This window comes from Artemia franciscana, chromosome 3 (assembly GCF_032884065.1).
Source record: "Artemia franciscana chromosome 3, ASM3288406v1, whole genome shotgun sequence".
NCBI classification, from domain to species: domain Eukaryota; kingdom Metazoa; phylum Arthropoda; class Branchiopoda; order Anostraca; family Artemiidae; genus Artemia; species Artemia franciscana.
In genome coordinates, this window is record NC_088865.1 from 9,572,215 (window position 1) to 9,593,466 (window position 21,252).

The 21,252-nt window shown below is 35.6% G+C and overlaps 1 protein-coding gene across 10 annotated transcripts in view; it reads left to right on the forward strand.

The window, feature by feature from the left end:
- The window catches only part of LOC136024853 (proline-rich protein 36-like), a 109,847-nt gene that overhangs the window by 19,617 nt on the left and 68,978 nt on the right, over window positions 1-21,252 (forward strand). For all 10 annotated transcript variants that reach the window (XM_065700357.1, XM_065700355.1, XM_065700356.1 and 7 more), the window contains exons 2-3: window positions 2,155-2,284; window positions 16,413-16,484. In XM_065700357.1, coding sequence (XP_065556429.1) covers window positions 2,161-2,284; window positions 16,413-16,484 — 196 coding nt within the window. In that variant the 5' untranslated portion in view covers window positions 2,155-2,160. The remainder of the gene's footprint in view (window positions 1-2,154; window positions 2,285-16,412; window positions 16,485-21,252) is intronic.

The window sequence follows — 21,252 nt, forward strand, 5'->3', positions numbered from 1 at the left end:
TGCCCAGCGATCCTCCATTTATAAATCTATCCTTCAATGGAATATAATACCCTCCAGTGTCGAACTATCCATAAGTTTTCGCACGCTGTATAACAATGTACTAAAATTTTGATATTGTAATTCTATAAATTCTTATTCAATTTGCTTGAATTACCCATGTTTTCTCTTTTCTTTTTTTCTCTCTTCTTCATTTTCAATTTTTTGTTGTTATGGTCCTCAACAAGTTCGCTTCCAAGATCTTTATTATTATTGGTGTTATGTTTTTTTTATTAGAATAAATTGAATTGAATTGAATATTCAACCAGGGTTATATCCAGAATTTTTTTCCAGGGGGGGGGTTATAAAAGAATTTTTGAATTTTCATTTTTGTTACGTTTTTACGAGTCGGACAAATATTTAGGGAGGAGAGGGTTCAAACTCCCTAAGCTCCCTGGATACAGCTTTAATGCTAACAACAAACGAAAACGGCCATCATTTCAGTTCTATTTGCACTTACAGCCCGAAGAACTAGCCAATTTGTTTAGTTATCCGGTGTTTTGGAATGTAAATAATAATAGATAAATAATATGAAAAAAACTTCGTTTTCTTAAAGAGTTAAAGAGGCTGCGTCCCAAAGTTGAACCTTAAAACGTACAGGAATTAGGAGAGGCAGTTGCAGGGCTGCTGCCCCCCAAACCCCCCGCTTTTAAAGACTCTTTTGTACAGGTTTTTTGTTGTGGTGGGCTGCAGCCCCCCTAACCCCCCGCTCTTGGCTTCGAAAAGGCCCTCTTTTAATTAACAAAAAATTGAAATGAATGAATAATGGAATAGCTTCGAAAAATGTTAAACACAAGAGGACAGGAGAACCATTGCGCCGAAACTAGTAATTAGTAACAATGAAGTCCCCCCACAACAAAAAACCTGTACAAATAGTCTTTAAAAGCGGGGGTTTGGGGGGCGGCAGCCCCCCAACTGCCTCTCCTAATTCCTGTACGTTTTAAGGTTCGACTTTGGGACGCAGCCTCTTTAACTCTTTAAGAAAACGAAATTTTTTTCATATTATTTCTGTAGGTTTTTCTTTTGTGAAAAAAACCGCCCGATAAGGGACTTGAACCCTTGACTCGAGGATTAAAAGCCCCAAGCTCTACCGACTGAGCTAACCACCTGTATGTGTGTAAATATAACTTTTAAATAACTTTTAAAAATTTCAAATTAACATGGGCTCTTATGGAGAAATGGGTTAATTAAGTGGCTAATGCATCACTTAATCAGTGGCTTATCGGGGGGTTAAGATTTTCCTACGAAACTTTCAAGGGCACTTAATTGGAGAATTCCGCATCGAATGAGTCTTCGTACACCCAGATCCGATGTCGGCTGTGACGTGTAGGCGTGGCAGATAAAAAAGAATATGAAAATTAAGTGGCTATGCGTCGTTTCTGGAAAACAGGGAAGGAGTTATCGGATCGAGCTGAAATTTCGCGGATAAGCTCCTGGGCCCTAGGGGACCTTAACTTGTGAATTTCAGCCCGATCGGACAACGTTAAAGGGGGGCTGGGGTTGGTGGGTCGAAACTTTCGGCCAGATTTTCCCCATGAAGGAAAGTCGGAGGGGGATAAAATTTGGCAGGTTTCTTAGTTGGAGCTCGGGCTACGAAATGCATCCCTCCCCATCCCTCTGCAACCACTGAAACCGAAGATCGCTTAACATTGTCGTGGTTCGCCTCTTTATAGAGGCACGAGTGTGCCTCCTTGATAATCATTTATAGTTATTACATTAATATAAGTTTAATTAATTATGCTTATAAATAATATAAATTACTAACTAACTCATAAAATAATGCAAATAAATAAATTACAATAATTTATTATAATAAAGTCTAATTTTTTCTTCCGAAACGAGCCCATGCGCGTGTTAATGTTCCTTCGAGTTCGAAATGCGCATTTGATGCTAGAAAGGCTCTTGTGATTTATCGCAATGGTAATGTCTTATCTTTAAAAACACTATTTGAAACAAGGCACCGAATGACTTTTTTTTTAGATTGAAAACATTATGAAACGCTATGAAACGTTATGAGCGCCATGAAAACGTTAACTCGACAAAAAGACTATAATACAGGTCTGATTCAACAGGATATTTAACGCAAAATCAAGCCATTAATTATTATTTTTTTTTTAGTTCAAAATGTTTGAACTGGCACGGATTTTAGTGTCATTATTAGTTGTCTCTGTTGAGTCTACGCCCTATAGTTACAGCACTGCCCATGCCAGAAGTAATGGCGGACATGTATTTGCGACTGCTGAAGCCAGTAAGTAACTTTAATTGTTTAATTTTATTCACATGAAAAGGAAACACGGTTTGATTACAATTTTTTATGGGGAAGGCAAGAGCATTCCTCCAATATTATTGTTATTTCATTATATATTGTTACTACTATTATGTTTTATTATTATGCATACAATAATGTATTATATTTTATATATATATATTTTCCTTTCAGGTTTAACTTTAAATTATTTTTTTTTCTGTACGTCTGCCATTATAAATAAATTATCTTCAGGCTAGAACTTTGCGTTAAACTTGAGGTCCAAAGTTCACTGTGATGGTCAAAATAGTGAAAAACAGAAAAAAAGTAAAAGAAAATCGAAAAAAAAGAAAACAAAAAAAAGTGAAAAACGAAAATCCAAGAATGAAAAGTTTAATCCAACATTGGTACTTCTATGATATGCCCCATACCTAATATTCTCCTAACATTTTTTTCTGATGCTCAATCCTAATGAAATATACCTAATGAAATATGTATGAAAAAAATATAATAATTTAAAAAAATTTGGGCTATATATTTACAGATTAGGGGGTGATGAGGGTAAATTACAGCGGGTCTGCATGCCTAATGTGTTAGATACAATTATTTTGCATATTATATTGTAAGACTTGTTTTCTAACTTTACAATTTCCAATACTTAACCCTCCCCTAATGTGGAAATATAAAGCCCACATAATATATTTTCTATCTGTTCTGTCACTTCTTGTCTTGACTTACGCTAAGCTGAAAGAAACTTACAAAAAAACGGTTCTGCAATGCGTCAATGAATGAACAACTTGAGCGGTAGGGGATTTATCATATAAATACCCAAATATTATATATTATTGATACCCCAAAATAAAAGTAAGGTTCTTGAACGTAACTGTAAAAAATCGGACTTTTAACAGCCAGAATGAGTGAACTTGAGGTGAGATTGTATTTCCATCACTTCAGTGGCACGAAAACCTAGATTCATTATTTTGGTGGTGGAAGTTGACCAAAGGTCCCGTGGGAGGGATGAAAAGGAAAGCTTTAATCTGACTGTAACTAGGGAACTAGGACTGTAACTAGACTATAACTAGGGTTTTAGTTTAAATTCGCATAATGCTTGCCTCTGTGAGGAGTTTATAGCAGGGGCGAACTTTGCTATGGGGCTGGGGGAGGAAAAGACCCCCCCCCAGACTTCGGTACCCCTATTCTTTACACTAAATCTTTTAGAACTTTTGAAAAAGCTTCCTATTCTAATTAAACCGCCCTTGCGTTTCAGGAGCAATTCTTGAAAAATTAGGACAAACAGTCAATTTTTTGCGGATATTGATATCCGTTTTTTAGGGTTTTGTTACTATTCAGCCGAGTCGCTCTTTACTTACAGTTTGTTACCACGAACTGTTTGATATCTTTACCTTTACGGTATTATATGGCTCATTTTTCAGGTTTTACTATCATTTTCAGTTGATCTGGGAAAATTAACTCCAACTTTGCCCCCCATCGGGATTTTGACAAAATTAAGGCACTGGTTTATAGAAGGAGCATTATTAATAGTAAAATTATTTATTATAGGCTCAACAAATATATCTTTCATTTCCAGAACTAATAAATTAATTGAAACTAGTTGTGGAAAGGTGCAGCAAAATTCAAGTTGATAGCTTTTGAATTTTGGCTTCCATATAATAACTCATATATACATAATAATACATAAATATAACTTCAATTTGGTTACAAATACAATAACTTCATTCAGTAAAATTGTTCAAACGATTTACAGAACTGCCATGTACCAATACGGGATTTTTTTGGAAGGGGGGAGGAAAATTTGTAAAAAAAAGGAAAAGTACTCAAAATGTCCGTAAAATGTAAGAAATTCTTGATTAAATCGTAAAATATCATATGATTTTGGGAGGCTCAGAGAACCTTCTTCCAGCGTACGTGCTTAGAACTTAGCGGGGCTCTTAAGCTGAAAACTGTGATCATCTTTAATACCCAGACAAATTAGCTAAATACAGACTACTGTTGGCAAACGTTGCGTTGAGATCTCTTTTTGGAAATACGGCGGTATATAGCCAATATCATGTCCTTCAAAACCAAGGCTAATTTAAGTAATCCACCACGCCTGGTGAAGCGCGTGAAAAGAGGTCAAACGTCAGTCAAAAATGATATAAAAGAATGATACCCTGTCCATATAAAGAACAAGTTAATTTGTTCTTGACAGTTCCCTAAGCGTGGCACACGCAAAAGAGATGAGAGATATGATTTTTTTTAAATAGGGGAATTAGAAAATTACTGGACGGAAATTACCATTAAACAAGTTATTAAACCTTATAGGATTCCTATGCGTGAAAAAAATCAACTTTTTGCTTCGCAAGAGCAGCATGTCAGCTCAGGCAAAGGAGGACATGAGTATGTTAAACATACACGGGTCAAGAGTGAGACTTTTGGGTAGTCCAAAGGGCTTAATCAAAATCATCCACATGGTAGTTGGGCATTTGGGTATTTATACATCTGGTAAGAATTACAAAACTGCAACTTTTCCCGCGCATAGGCTGTCATTGTACTATGTTCAAGCAACTTTTATACATAAATCCACAGTTACTTAGATTTAGATCGTCCTAAACCTGGGGGTGCACAGGGCAACGACGGTTGACCTCCAACTTGACCGATCTTGTTCCAAAGACCAAAGTTCTTTTAGAGTAGTTTGGAGACTCGTCACCTCTTTCTCCAGGGATCGACCAAGTGTGCTGTGTTGTCTTCCACTCCTTCGAATGACGGGTGGTGTCCAACACCATAAATTGTGTGGGAGGCGTCCTTCTTTAATGCGGGTCATATGCCCCTAGTACTTCCATCTTCTCATTCTGATCTCGTCGTCACTAAAGGCTGTTCGGTATCAGCCCTTATATGGACATTCGTTACTCTATCGGTCCAATGTACTGCAATTATTTACACAGGCAATTATTCACGAAGCCAACTAGTCTTTTTTCAGCATTCTTTGAAAGGCTCCAGGACTCGCATCTGTATAAAAGTACAGAGAGTATATTACTCGTAAACAATCACAGTTTTAACTCCTGAGAGTAGTTTTTACATTTCCAAATATTCTTCAGCTGAGAAAATGCTCCACCTGCATACGCTGTGTAGCAAGACTTCCTCTATTACAATTCTCATCTTGGCTAATTATACTGCCGAGGTAGTTAAATTCTCTGACCTCTTCTATAGCAGTGCCTTCATATCGAATGCCAGCTGCAATGGTCGTCACAACTCCATACTTTTCTTTTTATCAACATTAATCTTCAGGCCCATAGGGGTAGCTTTTGCTGCTAGTTCATTCAGATTATTTTGAATGTTCTCTTGGCAGTGCGCCACTAGAGCGATATCGTCGACAAAATCGCAGTCGTGAATTTGATGCTTGGGGCCTATTCAAGAACTCTATAAACTCTAAAAATAATATACACGTGTTATTTGTTTGACTCCTCCAGTAGAACACGTAAGCTAAATATCAGGTCACAACAAGAACAATTTGGACGGAAACCATGCTGCTCATCCCTTAAAATTAGGTCCACTTGTGTCTGAATTCTACTGAGTATATTCTGACATGAAACTCTACTTCCAGCAGTCAGGAGTGTGACACCTCTCCAGGTATCGTAGGATGTCTTTCAACCTTTCTTGAAGAGTTTCACGATAATGTCTCTATTCCATTCTGGAGGGACAGGCTCGTCGTTCCACACCTTACCAAGTAACTTAAATAGTGGACCAGCAAAAACTTTTTTTTCTTATTTCAATACCTTCGGAGGGACCCCATCACATCCAGCTGCTTTATTTCAACTTTCTATATTTTTAGCTTTTTTCCATATTTCAACAGCTCCAGAGGGAATCTGTCGTATCCAAACTGTTTGACTATATCATATTTGGGAACGGAAAGGGATCCTAAGCCCCCAGTCTATGCACTTTCCTGAGGCAGGAAGATGTTCTCAAATTCTGACTACCTTCCACGCCTACTTATAGTGCTACTAAAATTTGCTTGAACGTAGCAACATCTCTGATGAGGCAGGAAGGACTTGAGTGTGTTAGACATCCATAGTTAGAGCAAGAGACTTTTGGGAATAATTGTCAAAAAAGTTTCATAAAAGTCACCCAAATGTTTTTGGCCGTTTATGCATCTGGAAAAAATTACGGAATAGCAAATTCTTGCATAAGTGGACTGTCATTGCGCTATGTCTACGTAACTTTTATGAATGAATCTACAGCCAATACAAACATACAAAAGGCGCGCATACATACATTTATTTTGAGAGACATCTCTAGTGGTAGTCAAATTATTGAAAACACAAATAAACAAAATTGTGAAATGAAAGTAAGAAATTATATTGGAAACTGCTGCAATATATTTTATTTGGCTTAGGGACGGAACCCTGAAGCCCCGTCACCTTATGCACTTTCCCAGACCAGTAAGATGTTGTCCAATTCCGACTATCTATCATACCTATTTATAACGCTGCGTACATTTGAAATGCTGCGGAAATTCTGAAGGAGGATTGTTCTAACTGGAAGAAGCTTTTAGCTATCTTTCTGAGCCCCATTTTAGGCTGTAGGTCCATCTTAAATGCTTTATTAATGTAACACAAGATTTTCTTAGGTATTTATTCACCCAAATTCCATGTATCATGATTAAATTTATAAACCTCGTAATTTCTTATGATAAGAAAAAGATGTAAAGACTGATTTGGTGCTGACTACCTTAGGGAAGAAAAGCCCAAGACTGGCACTGAGTGCTTGAGTAATCATTTAATTTGTTTATTATTCATTTGGAATAATCTTTTGAAGATTAATCCTATCATAGTTACTCTTATCATAGTTAATCCTATAATAAGTTAATCCTATCATAGATTTCTGTTGATTCTTTCACATTAATGTTCAAGAAATATGTAATAAAAGGGGGTAAAATTAGACCACGGGCTAGTAGGTTAACATTCAAAGCCATTCCTGATGGGTTTGGCATGCAACTATGTAAAAAAAAAAAAAAAGAAAAAAAAAAAAAAAAAAAAAAAAAAAAAAACAAGTTACACATTATTAGAGCTGCTAACAAAGCAGTTCACCAAATCATTCCAAAAAAGAGTCAAACTAATTCCATACTGTTATTTCTGTCAATAGCTTTATTATATGAAGCTTGACTCTGCTTGGGTGCTAGTTGACTTTCCTGACCTTCTAATTATGGCGTCAAAGGCGAGCTGTTTATGCTATTCTAGCAGTTCAATGAGACCTGCAGCAATACATGAACATCTGCTCTTCATCATTCTTGTTTCTTCAGTATTTCCTTTTCATTTACTAGACTGCTCAAAGAAACACAAAATGTCACTTTTTTACAGACACATCATTTTAAGACGCTATGGCATCTTAGTCCGGGGGCAAGAGTTGAAAATCTGACAAATTGGTGATCTGAGGAGTACTAGTAACCTAAGAGAGATTTCTGATTAAATCCATCATGCAGATTATGAATATCCCGGGAATATATATACCTAACGTGCTCTTGATGGTTAGGCGCAAACAAAATTCGTTTAGTTTTTATTTCACTTATTTTTTTCCTTTATTATATTTTTTATTATCATCTTTTTTACTGACTGAACCAAGTCCAGGTTTCCACCATAAAACTCAAGTTGTCTCCTGTGGTGTCATAAGTACTTAGTTCAGTTGTTGATCGCCTTCACCAATGGCATTATTCAGACATTCGGAGCTATTTCCCATTTAATCTCTTTTGAAAAAAACATCTCCGTAAAGACAAAAATGTAATCAATTGCCATTTAAAAGTATCTAAAAACGGTATGCCGATTACAAATTTTGGTTCCCAAAAAAAACCGGAACTAAGAGCTCATATGGCACTTGTGACGAGGACGGAAGAACCAAGAGACAGGAGCTCATATGGCATGAGCTCTAGCAAAATTGTCAGAATAAATGGATTGATTTTAAAAAAAAAATCAGAGGCTTAATGCTGGTCAGGATTTAAAATGAGGTTGTTGTTTTTTTTTTTTTTTGTTTATTCTACCTACCAAGCTTCACTCCAATCTCTCCACTCTAAGAGTTTTCCAAGATTTCTGGTTTCCCCCTCCAAGTCCCCCCATTGTCACCAGATCTGGTTTGGATTTAAAATAAGAGACATAATTTAATTAGACATAAATTCATTCAAAATCTGAGACATAAATTCCTTCTAAATATCTAATTTCATTAAGATCCGGTCACCAGTTTTTAAGTTAAAAATTAAATTAAAAAACAAGTTTTTGTTAACTGAAAGTAAGGAGCGATATTAAAACTTAAATGAATAACTCCGTATATGAAAGGGACTGTTCCCCACTCAATGCCCCGCTCTTTACGCTAAAGTTTGACTCTTCTTCTCAACTCTACTCTTTAAAATAGTGAAAAACTTTAGCGTAAAGATCACGGTGTTGAGGAGGGAACAACCCCTTTCATATACGGAGTAATTTCTGCTCGTTTTGAGTTTTAATTTTGCTCCTTACTTTCAGTTAAAAAAACTTTTTTTTTTCATTTACTTTATGAGTGTTTTTGAATTAATGCATGTTTTGATTTTGACTCTCCTCACATGAATAATTAAAACAAAATTTGCACATTAATTTATTTTTATGGCTAAATGGTTTTCTCATAGTTTTGATTGGACAATTTTAAGAAAAAAGGAACGGGGATGTAGGCCTAATTACCCTCCAAATTTTTAGTTATTTAGAAAGGCAACTAGAACTCTTATTTTTTTTACGAACGTTTTAATCAGTAAAAATATACGTAACTTACGAATTAACTTACATAAAGAACTTCTATATGCGTATGTTTTTATTACATATATGAGCGGGGTTTACCCCCTCGTCAATACCTCGCTCTTTATACTAAAGCTTAAATTGTGTCCCAGTTCCTTAAGAATGACCCCCGAAATCACAAAGGCTGTCGAAAAAATCGTTGAAACTAATAAAATTACTTTAGCGTACAGAGCGTGGTATTAGGAGGAGGTGAACCCCTCATATGCATAATAATCTCTGTTCGTTTTAAGTTTTAATGCTGCTCCTTACTTTCAGTTGAAAAAAACATTTTCATATTAATTTTTCATTGTTCTTTAAAAGAATTCTAAAAAATCCTGCAACCCCTTCATGGAAATTATCTTCCCCCATGACAAATTTCTTCATGGAAAGTTCCCCCGCATAACCCTCTCTTTTCAACCCCCCCCCCCCAACCAAAAGAGTCCTACTGAAAGCGTCTGTACACTTCCCAATAACCATTATTATGTATAAACACTGGTCAAACATTGTAACTTACAGCCCCTCCCACGATGACAGTGGAGGAGTAAGTCGTCTCCAAGGACATGATTATTAGGTTCTTCAACTATTCTGAATAAAATGGCTATCTCAGAATTTTTATGCAGTGACTTTGGGGGGCCTAGGGGTACTAGGCCCCCCAAAAATGAGCGTGAGGGGGGCCTAGGTGCCCTCCAATTTTTTTGGTAACTTGAAAAGGGCATTAGAACTGTTAATTTCTGTTAGAATGAGCACTTACATGACATTCTAGGACCACTGGGTTGATACGAATGCCACTGGAAAAAAAAACAAATAAACACGCATCCGTAATCTGTCTTGTGGCAAAAAAATGCAAAATTCCAAGTTTTGGTAGATGGGAGCTTGAAACTTCTTCTGTAGGGCTCTCCGATGTGCTGAATCTCAAGGTGTAATTTTCGTTAAGATTCTATGACTTTTAAGGGGTAGTTTCTCCTATTTAAAAATAAGGCAAATTTTCCCAGGCTCATAACTTTTGATGAGTAAGTCTAAACTTGATAAGAGTTATATATTTAAAATAAACATTAAAAGGTGATTCTTTCAATGTAACTATTTTTATAAAAATTCAGTTTTTTAGAGTTTGGGTTACTATTGAGCCGGGTCGCACCTTACTACAGTTCGTTACCACGAACTGTTTGATACCTCAATTTTTCTAATTTTTCTGAATTAGCACCCCCCCCCCCCCAATCTCCCACAGAGAACAGATCTGTTCCATGTCAATTACATATCTAGAACTTGTGCTTATTCTTCCCATCAAGTTTCATCCCAATCTCTCCACACTAAGCGTTTTTCAAGATTTCCGTTTTCCAATTTTTCTGCTTCCACCTTCCAGACCCCTATGTTCCCCGATCCGATTCGAATCGAAAATAGAGTATCTAAGACATAAAATCTTTCTATATATCAAGTTTCATTAAGATCCGATCACTCACTCGTAAGATAAAGATATCTCAATTTTCACGTTTTCAAAGACTTCCGGTTTCCCCATACAACTCCCCTCAATGTCACTAGATCTGGTCAGTATTTAGAAAAAGAGTTCCGAAGCACAAGATCCTTCTAAATATCTAATTTCATTAAGATCTGATCACCCGCTCGTAACTTACAAACACCTCATTTTTTCTAATATTTCCGAATCACCACCCCCTCCAGCTCCCCCAAAGAGAGTGGATCCGATCCGGTTGTGTTAGCCACTCATATTGGAATTGTGCTTATTCTTCCCACAGAGTTTCATCCTGACCTCTCCACTCGAAGCCTTTGATATGATTTTCGGGTCACCCCACCCCAACTCCCCCCAATGACACTGGATTAGGTCGGGATTTGAAATAAGAGATCTGAGTTACGAGTTCCTTCTAAATATAAAATATCATTAAGATCTGGTCACTCCATCGTAAGTTAAAAATACCTTGTTTTTCTATTTTTTCAGAATTAACCCTCACTCCAAATCCTCCAAAGAGAACGGATCGGTTTCAGTTATGGCAATCACGTATCTATGACTTCTGCTTATTTTTTCCACTCAGTTGTATCCCGATCCCTCCTCTCTAAGCACTTTCCGAGATATTAAGTTTCCCCCTCCAATTCCCCCAATGTCACTGGACCTTGTCGTGATTTAAAATAGCAGCTCTGAGACATGATATCCTTCTAAATATCAAATTTCATCAATATCCGATCACCTGTTCTTAGGTTAAAAATACCTCATTTTTTCTGATTTTTTTTCGGATTAACCCTCCCCCCACTCCTCCTCCCCCTAATTGGTCAAATTTGGGAAATGACTATTTCTAATTTAATCTGGTTTGGTTCTTCATACGCCTGCCAATTGTCATCGTCCTAGCTTATTCGGAAGTGCCTAAACTAGCAAAACCGGGAAAGATAGACGGACCGACAGACTGACAGAATTTGCGATCGCTACATGTCACTTGGTTAATACCAAGCGCCATAAAAACAATAAATTAATGTAAATGACATAATAGTGTCTCAATGTATGCAGGGTACAAGTTTGAACATTCCCTTCTAGAACTGTTTTGCGTGAAAAAAAAAATAAGTAGCATTTTTAGAAAAAAAATAGGGCTTAAATCTCTGCTGATGAATCACCACAGCATCTGCACCATCTAAGAACTTATTGTGAAGTCACAAGAAATAAATATTTAATTCTTGTTAGAAAATATCATTCTATCTATTTTATTGTTTGGTTTTCAAAGAGAATTGAAATTTTCCGGTTCCCTTCAAAATTTTGCAAAAGGATACAGAAAAGATGCAGAAAATTTGCTATCAAAAAAGAATTTTTATCAAAAAAATACACAGTACAACGCTAGATCAATACCGACGTTATTTGTTCGTTTCAGCGTTCTCAAATTGCTCTTCATAATTTAAGACCCTGAGCCAATTCTAATTAAGAAAAAATCAAAATAATACTCGTTTATATTATTTATTCTTGGGAAAATTTTCCAAGAAACATGTTCTCAATTGTATCTTCTTTAAATGGTGTCCTAAAGCTTGCATTGAAAAGCTATTAAGCCACGTAGAAGGGCTTAACGATAACACAATACTTAGGTTAAAACAAATAACTTTTCTATATATATATATATATATATATATATATATATATATATATATATATATATATATATATATAAATATATATATATATATATATATATATATATATATATATATATATATATATATATATATATATATATATATATATATATAAAGTTCTTATGCATAAATACATAACAAAAAAGTAAAGTTTAGCAAAATTAGGGGCATGCAAATACAACGAAAAAAAAATAGATAAACTTGGAAATTATACAAAAACAATCGAAAATTAACTCTAAAAACTTAATTTAGAAACATCTAACCCAAAAAGCGAAAAAAGAAATTTTTGAGAGTTGAAAGAGAAATTGCGAAGAAAATCACGTTAAAACAACAAGCAATAGTTAGAGACTTTACAGTAACACAATACATAGGTGAAACAAAATAACAATTATAATGAACTGGGATCACTTTATTAGATTAAAAATAAAATTACCAAATATTCGCCAGGATTAAATAATAATTATTATAAGGGTGTTTTCCGCAAATTTTCGACGGAAAATCGTGCGACCGCTCTTGTAATATTTTTAACCTGTCTATGTTTGCAGGCACTTCTGCTTTCACTTTAATAGTCCCTTTGATAATAATAACAACACAAGAATTCATAGTAATTGTTAACAAAGTAGAAAACTTATAATTTAGCAACATTGTGTTGACAAGTTAGAAAGCTCGACTTGGTCACATCGGAACTACTAAACACGTCCACGCCCCTTGACTTTGGGCACCCAAACTAAATAAGTGGCACTCCAGAATTTGAATTAGGTGGCGGACAGTAGGCAGCCCCTGTGATAGTATACCGATTATTTCATTTGGACGATTAAAGCAGTTATTACAAAGCAGTGGAACTTAAGTTAATAGAATCAGTGAATATCAAGTTTATTCGAATTTGAATAGCTTGCTATTTTTTGTTCATTTTGCTGCTCCTAACTGTTTTATGAACAGTCAGTTTCATGAGTAATGATCGCAGAGTTCAAAGTAGCCCTTGTTAATACTAACTGAAATCAATTGTAACCGAAACTCTAAAAAACGGAATTTTAATACCAATACTTACATATAAAAATCACATTTTATCACTGATTTTAAATATATAAGTTTCATCCAGTTTAGCCACACCCATCAAAAGTTATGACCCAAAGAATATTTGCCTTATTTAGAAAACAGGGGGAAACATGCTTTAATTCGTTTCCCCCTTCTTTAAGAATCTTAACGAAAGTCACACCATCGTATTTAGCGTATCAGAGAACCCTACTGTGAAAGTTTCAAGCTCCTGTATCGGATCAACGACGCTTCTTGACTACTAAGGTCCCTGCGTCAGAGTTTCAAGCTCCTATCTACAAAAATGTGCAATTTTGTATTTTTTTTTTTTTGCCAGAAGACAGACGCAACGCCTCGCACCTTACGCTAATTTTTTTTGCTGTTTTAAAAAGTAGAGTTGTGACAGAGTCAAACTTTAGCGTAAAGAGCGAGGTGTTATGAAGGGGTCAGCCCCTTTCATATACGGAGTAATATCTGTTCGTTTTAAGTTTTAATCGCTCCTTACTTGCACTTAAAAAAGCTTGTTTGAATTCAGAATAAAAGATGAATGATAATGCTCTGTTATAAATAAAGGCTAGTTTTTGCGCTGATTAAATTTTATAAATCTATTAGGTTTATGTATAAAATTCTATAATATAAGAACACTGTCCTAATTTCAGAAAAGATTGAAGAAAACCCGAAAAAGACAGGAGGGGTGTAATTTGTTATGGGGCAGGGAGGGGGGTGACTTCCACCTCCAAACCCTAGTTTGCCAGACCCCTAAACCTCAGGTTGTCCCCCTCCCAGCTGTAATTTATCTTCTACAAAAAATCTTGTCAAAATTGAGAAAGGCACGCATAATTCAAACATCTAGAGAAACAGGTCAGTTTTCTTTAGTATATCTTTGATTTTATGATTTTCAGTCTTCACTGAAAAACATTTTTCAGTTTTCAGTGCCATTTTCACTTGATTTGGGAAAATTGGCTCCAAGCTACCCACAACCCTAGGACACCAATGAAAAAGAGGCTTGATTCCGACAAAATCCCACCAACAAATTTAACATGTTGGAATTTATTAGTCCGTCATAGAAAGGCAGTGTGGTCTGAGAAAAGGGTACACGAAACGTATATTTCAGGCTACACGAAAATAAATGTTTCATCATTTTCTCGTGAAATTTTTTCATGGTTGTGTGTTAATTTTGTGTTTCGTTTTGTGTTGTTGTTGTCTTTTTTAGGAGTGATCCTGTTGAACCGAAGCTCATAAAACATCAACATAGAACTAATCCAGTATAAAATTTAAAGTTATTGTGTTTTTTTTTTCATTAACAAAAGAGACCACACAATGACAAAGGGACGTTTTAAAGTATTTTGAGCGTCAAAAACATATTGGCTTGGGTAGAGGTAAAATGCCTTCAGGCTTATTTCTAAGGTAGCAAATCAAGTTAGATTTTGAAAACCTTGTATTTAACCTACCCATTTCTGGGGTCGTGCTGCCGCGTTCTGCGACATAGATGATCTGTAAGTTTTCATTTGAGACACATTTTAATTTAATTTTTAGGGAGTGGGCGATTAAAAAACTTCAAAATATTTGTCTACAAGGCCTAAACTTTTCAAATTTCCATGAAGTATTCTACTAATCAACGGTAATGGACTTGATTTACCTAAACTTCCTTCAGTTGAAGCAAAATCTTTTTTTAGAATTAAATAAAATACTTAATGAAGCCTTTAAACTGGCGGGGCCCTTATATCTCCATGCAAATGCTCATTGGGAATATGTGCTCATAAAACCTAATAAACGTTCAAATGGGGATAAATCCTTTTGAAGGTTTATTTGTTAGTCATAGAAAGGCAGAGCGGTCTGAGAATAGGATACCTTATTTAAGGTGTTATGTCGAAAACCTAAGTATGGCTACACCCACAGTAAAAAAAAAAAAACAAGTAAAAAGAAAATTTAGAGGTCACCGAGGAGTGGCCAAACCCCAGCCCTTATCATAATCCACATATCCATCTTTTTGACGTCTTTAATTTACATTATTATTAGCCAATTTTTTGGGGCGTCATCCTTATTTCAGGGCATCGCACTTGATGATTCATCTTCCATGAAATGAATAGTACATAAACAATCAGCAGAATTCTATATTTGGAATGCTTCTGGGCGAACTTTTTGGCAGAATGCTGACTCGCATATTGCTGCATTTTTTTCTTAGCCAATATATATGTAATTAACATAATTATACGAATCTACACATCAGTGAGAGGAAGAAAAAGGGAAAGATAAAGAGAGCAGGAGAGAGAGAGGGAGCGAGAGAGAGAGAAAAAGAGAGAGAGAGAGATTCAATGTTTTTTCAGTCAGCAATTTAAAATAATACAGTTCTAAAATATAGGTCACCTATAACTGTCCTAGCGCTCTTCACTCCCGTAGATCAGATCTATTAATGCAGTCATTGCCCAGGCACATAAGTATAAACAAGTTTCTGAGAGATATGGAACTGTTATAAGATTATGTGATACATATTGTAGATGCGGGGTCATACACCACCATTGCCAACATACCCAATGATTTCTGCTCTAAGTCGCCAACACCGGTTACTAGAAAGTAAGATTATGTAGAAGTAAAAGATGATGACGAAGAATATTGCTGTTTTATGGAATTTTCTATTTTTGTATATTTTTCTTTCCCTCTTTCACCCATCTGTCTTTATCCCTTTTTAAGCTAAGAAAAATAGACGCCTGATCTCAGCGGGATATTTGTCAGTCTTGGACGGTCAGTCCAAGACCCGTCGTATCACAAACAGAAGGCTGAAAGAGAAATGTGGGTGAATCCCGCTATCGAGTGCTATAATGAGAGAAAAGTTGAAATGGCTAGGGCAAGTTCTGCAGATAAAGGATATCACATTCCCAAGGACTGTCCTTTTCGGCCGACCTTCTAGGGCTAAATGGAAAGCAGCCAGTCCTCGGTTGGGGTGGGAAGAAATCTTAAGGAAATATTTAAGGGAAATTAAAACTTCCTTGTAGAGTGTAAAGAGGCTTTGAATAGATTGGGGTGGAGAAGTAGCGTGCATAGCTATGTTGGCCTCAGGCAGCTTGATGCTGTGGCGAGTTGTTAGTAGTAGTAGTCCAAGATTTGACTTTAGATTAGTCCTGTTGCATAATGGAAACCACGCGACTTTTATTGTAAAAATATAAAACTGTTAAAAAGCCTATAACTTATTTCAGGAAGCCAGCCAAATTTTGCCATTGCAAGAGGATCTACGCCTGTAGAGACAAAGCAAACATATTGGTGGCAAGGTAAGTTATGTAGTCTACTTTAATATCTGTAGTTTATTTGTTATTGCTATTTTAAGCAGATATCTGAGGCTTTTAATGGCAAAACGAAAATAATTCTTAATGTCCGTGGCATCTTTAATGTTACTTCACTCTATTTGTTGGATAATCTCGGTTTGAATATCTTTTACACTGTTCTGATTTATTATCTATTCCTTGATTTATAAACATGGGGACCCCAGTGGCTTTGGCATCGGGCCCCGGCACTCGGCAAGTGGCAGGCTTCTATGTATGGATTCTTATTGTCGCCTGTCTTCTAGCCACAGATAGTTTGAGCCTTTCCTTAATGTTATGATGTCACCTCTCCTTGATGTCATAATGTCATCACAGGTTCGTTACAGCCACCTTGGGAAAAATACGAATTTTCCCTTAAACTCCTGACCTATTTATATTGTACTCGTGACCTGAAATGTCAATGGTATTAATATACGTTATAATTATTAATCGTATGATTAAATAAAAAAAAAGAAATGTACCTCTAGCAATAAGACGTTTTTTTTGGCAGTTGTCAGGGCTTCCTTCTTCATTTCATTATATTTTCACCGTTCATTTTCGTGGGGTAGCAGAACTTTCAAGCTATGTTGTCTTTTAACATGAGAAAATGTCACTAATAAATTATCATACTATGATTAAAGATAGGAGGACTAAGGTTGACACTAACAAATTCACCTTAATTATGTTATTACATAATTCAGTAACAATAGGTGGGTCCCATTACACATCCCTTCTGAAATATCTAAATTACGCAAAAGCGTAACTATTGTATTTTCTTTATCTTTAAGTCAAGCAGTGGTAAATCTGCTGTTTCAATTCTATTGAGGAATTCTGAAGTAAATTCAATTCCTCCTTTTTCTTTATCTTCACGAATCGTATCTTTTATGCGATCTGTATTCTCCAGGGAGCCGACCGACACTTTTTGAAATTATTTTACTAACTTCTTTGTAGATTGAAGCTAAAATAACACGATCCTTCAATAAATTGAATCTTTGTTTAGACAAACATTCTGCAAATACCTCCTCAATTAAATTGCCACTGGAAATTATGTCTTCTGGTAATTCAATTTCCTTAATTTCATTTTTAGGAAGATTTCCATTTCCCAGCTCAAGGATGGATTTTAAAAAAAACTTCTTGTTCAGGATTGACCCGCATATAAAGGAAATTTGTTTGAAATACAGCCAAAGAAGACTTTTTTTTTGTTGAAAAATCAAGTCTCTCACTGTGGTTGCTTCGGAGTTGAACTGGTAAACATTGTCGGACATTACCTCCAGCAACTAGAATTTTCCCACCAAATGGCAAGTTCGGATTTACTACTACAACTACTACTACTAGTACCTCACTGCAGCACCAAGCCACCTGAGGCCAACACAGCTACCCACGCTCCTCCGCCAACCTAATCCATTTAAAGCCTCCCTCTTTACACCCTCCCAGGAAGTTCCCATTTCCTTTAAATCTTTATTTATGACATCCTCCCAATCCAGACAAGGACGACCTGCTTTCCGTGTAGCCCCAGACGGTTCGCCAAAAAGGACAATCTTCGGTAATCTGTTATCCTTCATCCGTAGAACGTGGCCTAGCCATCTCAGCCTTTCTTTCATTATAGCCCTAGAAAGCGGGATCGAACCACATTTTTCGTACAGCCTACTGTTTGAAATACGGTCAGTCAGCCGGGTACCCAGAACAATCCGTAGGCAATTTCTCTGGAAAACATCTAATAAATTTTCATCTGCTTTTCGGAGCGCCCATGCTTCAGATCCATATTTGACCACTGACATCACTGTAGCTTCCAATATTCTAAACTTGGTTTGCAGACTTATCTTTCTATTCTTCCAAACTTTTTTTAACTGTGAAAAAACACCCTGAGCCTTAGGTATTCTACTTTTAACATCTTCACTGCATGTTAACATACTTGCATGGTAGGTCCATCAAAGTTATGATAGATGGTGTGGTGGGAAACCCTTCAATGAGAATTGTGGAGTGCCCCAATGTTCGGTATTAGGACCTTTACTGTTTCTTATATACGTGGATACAATGCGTTTTTACCTTCCTGGTGCCGTAGTTACATCATTCGCAGATGACACAGCGCTTACAGTGATTGGGGAATCTGTCGAAGATCTTATAGAGATAACTAATGTAGCTTTGGAGAATTTATCTCAGTTCACAAAGCATAGTTTTCTTGCAGTGAATATTGAGAAGACTAACTATATGATTTTGAGTCGTATTGGTAAAGTTGTAAATAATTGTCATAGTATTCTTTTACAAGGTGTTTCCATTAGTCAGGTTTTTCGATGTAGATATCTAGGATTTTATTTTGATGTAGATTTTAGTTGGATTCATCATTGCAAAGTTTTATCTTCAAAATTGGCTCACGGAGTTGGTATTTTAAGAAGATTTCATATATTTTTTCCTCTACATGTCCTGAAAGCAATTTATTATTCAATTGTCCATCCTTATTTAGTGTATGGTTGTTCATTGTATGCAAGCAATTTTTCTAGTCATGTAAAAAGGGTCCAGATTATGCAGAATAAGGCAATTAGAAGTTTGGGTTAGTATCTTGCGTGTGGTAGTACTAGAGATTATTTTAGAGATTTAGATATTTTGAATATTGATTTTATTAAATCTCAGCAGATTTTAATTTTTGTATACCAGGTTTTAAATGGATTGTCTCCTCAATATTTTAGGATTTTTTATCGTTATAATTCAAATTATCACGATTATTCTACTAGGAGCTCTGATCAGCTGACTAGTGAAATCAGGCATACAACGCGAGCTGGGTTTATGATTAAACATGTAGGTGTTGTTATTTGGAACTCAATTCCAGAGAGTGTTAGGTGTTCTGAAAACCTTATATTATTTAAAGTAAGAATAAAAAATTATTTTCTTAATAAATTATAAATTATATTGGTTAAAATTTTATCCTTTTTTTTCTTTTTTTTATGATGAGAGATGGCTGTTTAGAGATTGTATAGTGTTTCGTCTGTAGTTGTTTTTTTTTGGCATTTCTTTGATTTTGAATGAATAGTTATCATTTATTTGTTGTAGTTTTGCTGCTGAACAGGGACATTTTAGGTCTCTAAATTGAGCAGCATATTATTGATTGTAAGTGCAATTTTAGTAATTTTTATTTGATGAAATAAACGCATACCTACCTACCTACCTACCACTGCTCCCACATTCTACTTTGTAATTTTTCCATTTTTGGTAAGAGGTTTCTTATGCAAATTTTTTTCTGTACCGTCTTGTGCATCTATGAAAAAATATTTTTTGCCATCATAATAAATGTCATTGAAAGCCTGTAAATATTGTCAACAATTTTAAGCTGTTTTCCTTGCAGAAGCCGATACATACTATTTCCGGTTGTAGCTGACTCACTAGAATTTAGAAATTCTAATCTTTGGTCATTTTCGTTGGTTGTCCATGCCACGCGATAAGCACACTTTAATGCAAGATACTCAGATAAATTATTTCGTCGTGCATAAATGAAATCCTATGCCAGCTGATTTCGGAACCTTTCCCAAAGAGCTTTTAGATCTGAAGGATTACCAAAAGCAAGAATCTATGCGACGAGTATTCACATTACAGAAGGCATTTTGGACATTGCCGATTTTTTTAGGGTGTCGAACCACTGTCGTTGAATTAAAGGCCAAGATTGAAACAAACTTTTTTGTATGTGGAATAAACAATATTATCAACTGTTTTAAGATCTTCAAAACTTGTTACGTTCATCACGTGATACAAACTTGTTACGTTCTTCACGTGATTCACGTGACTCCCAAATAGAAGCAATCGGGATGAGTCACAAAGTTTACGTTGTGAATTTATCCAATGACATGCAATCCATGAAGTCTTGGCTCCCATATACTAGTTTTTCCATTCCATTTATAGTGTTCAGGCACTTCCCAATAATAGAGAATTCCTGGTTTTTCATCAAAATACGCTTTTTCTCTAACAATGAACCTTGTTGTCGAATAACTACCAAATCTTCTTGGTCTTGGCTGATTAATTTTCATTTGGCAATCTCCTGGCAAATGAACTTTTAAACGTTGAATGACATGGCTAATTTTTTGGATACCATAACTAAATGGTCAGCAGTATGATTCAGTTGGTGTAATGCAGCGTCCTTCCACATAGGCTGTTGTTTCATTGTAAACCATGTACCGTTTATTTTCGACAGTCTTTAATGAAGCACTATCATGTCCCTTGTAGGTGTATTTATATAGATATTTTACCGAACCTATATTTCCAACAAATTCGACATTTATGTGACATTGAAATTTTTTAAGTATATGAGGATTATATGTGGCGACACAACGATTATCACGAGTAATTCGGCGATTATTAGAATATTTTCGATAAATATTCGGTGACGTAATAAATGTTCGGTTATGTGATAAATATTGCAGGGTCATGTGAGAATTCTTCTCTATTGATTTCGTCTAATTTGGGATCACAACAACGCCTATACTTTAGTTTTTCAGCATTTACTAGAGATGTGACTGAATGGTATTACTTTGGAAAACCGAAGCGGCACTTGAATTTAACTTTTTTTTTATTGATCATGCAACTTGCATTTGGATTTAAATCCCCCCACAGATTATGAATCATCCACTTTAAGACTCATTCTTTTAACAATGGATCGTTGGAATTTCAACTGAAACAAGATCATCAATTTCAACTGGATTATACATTTGATTTTGCAGACTCATGATCAATAGTAAATGTATTGTATTGTATC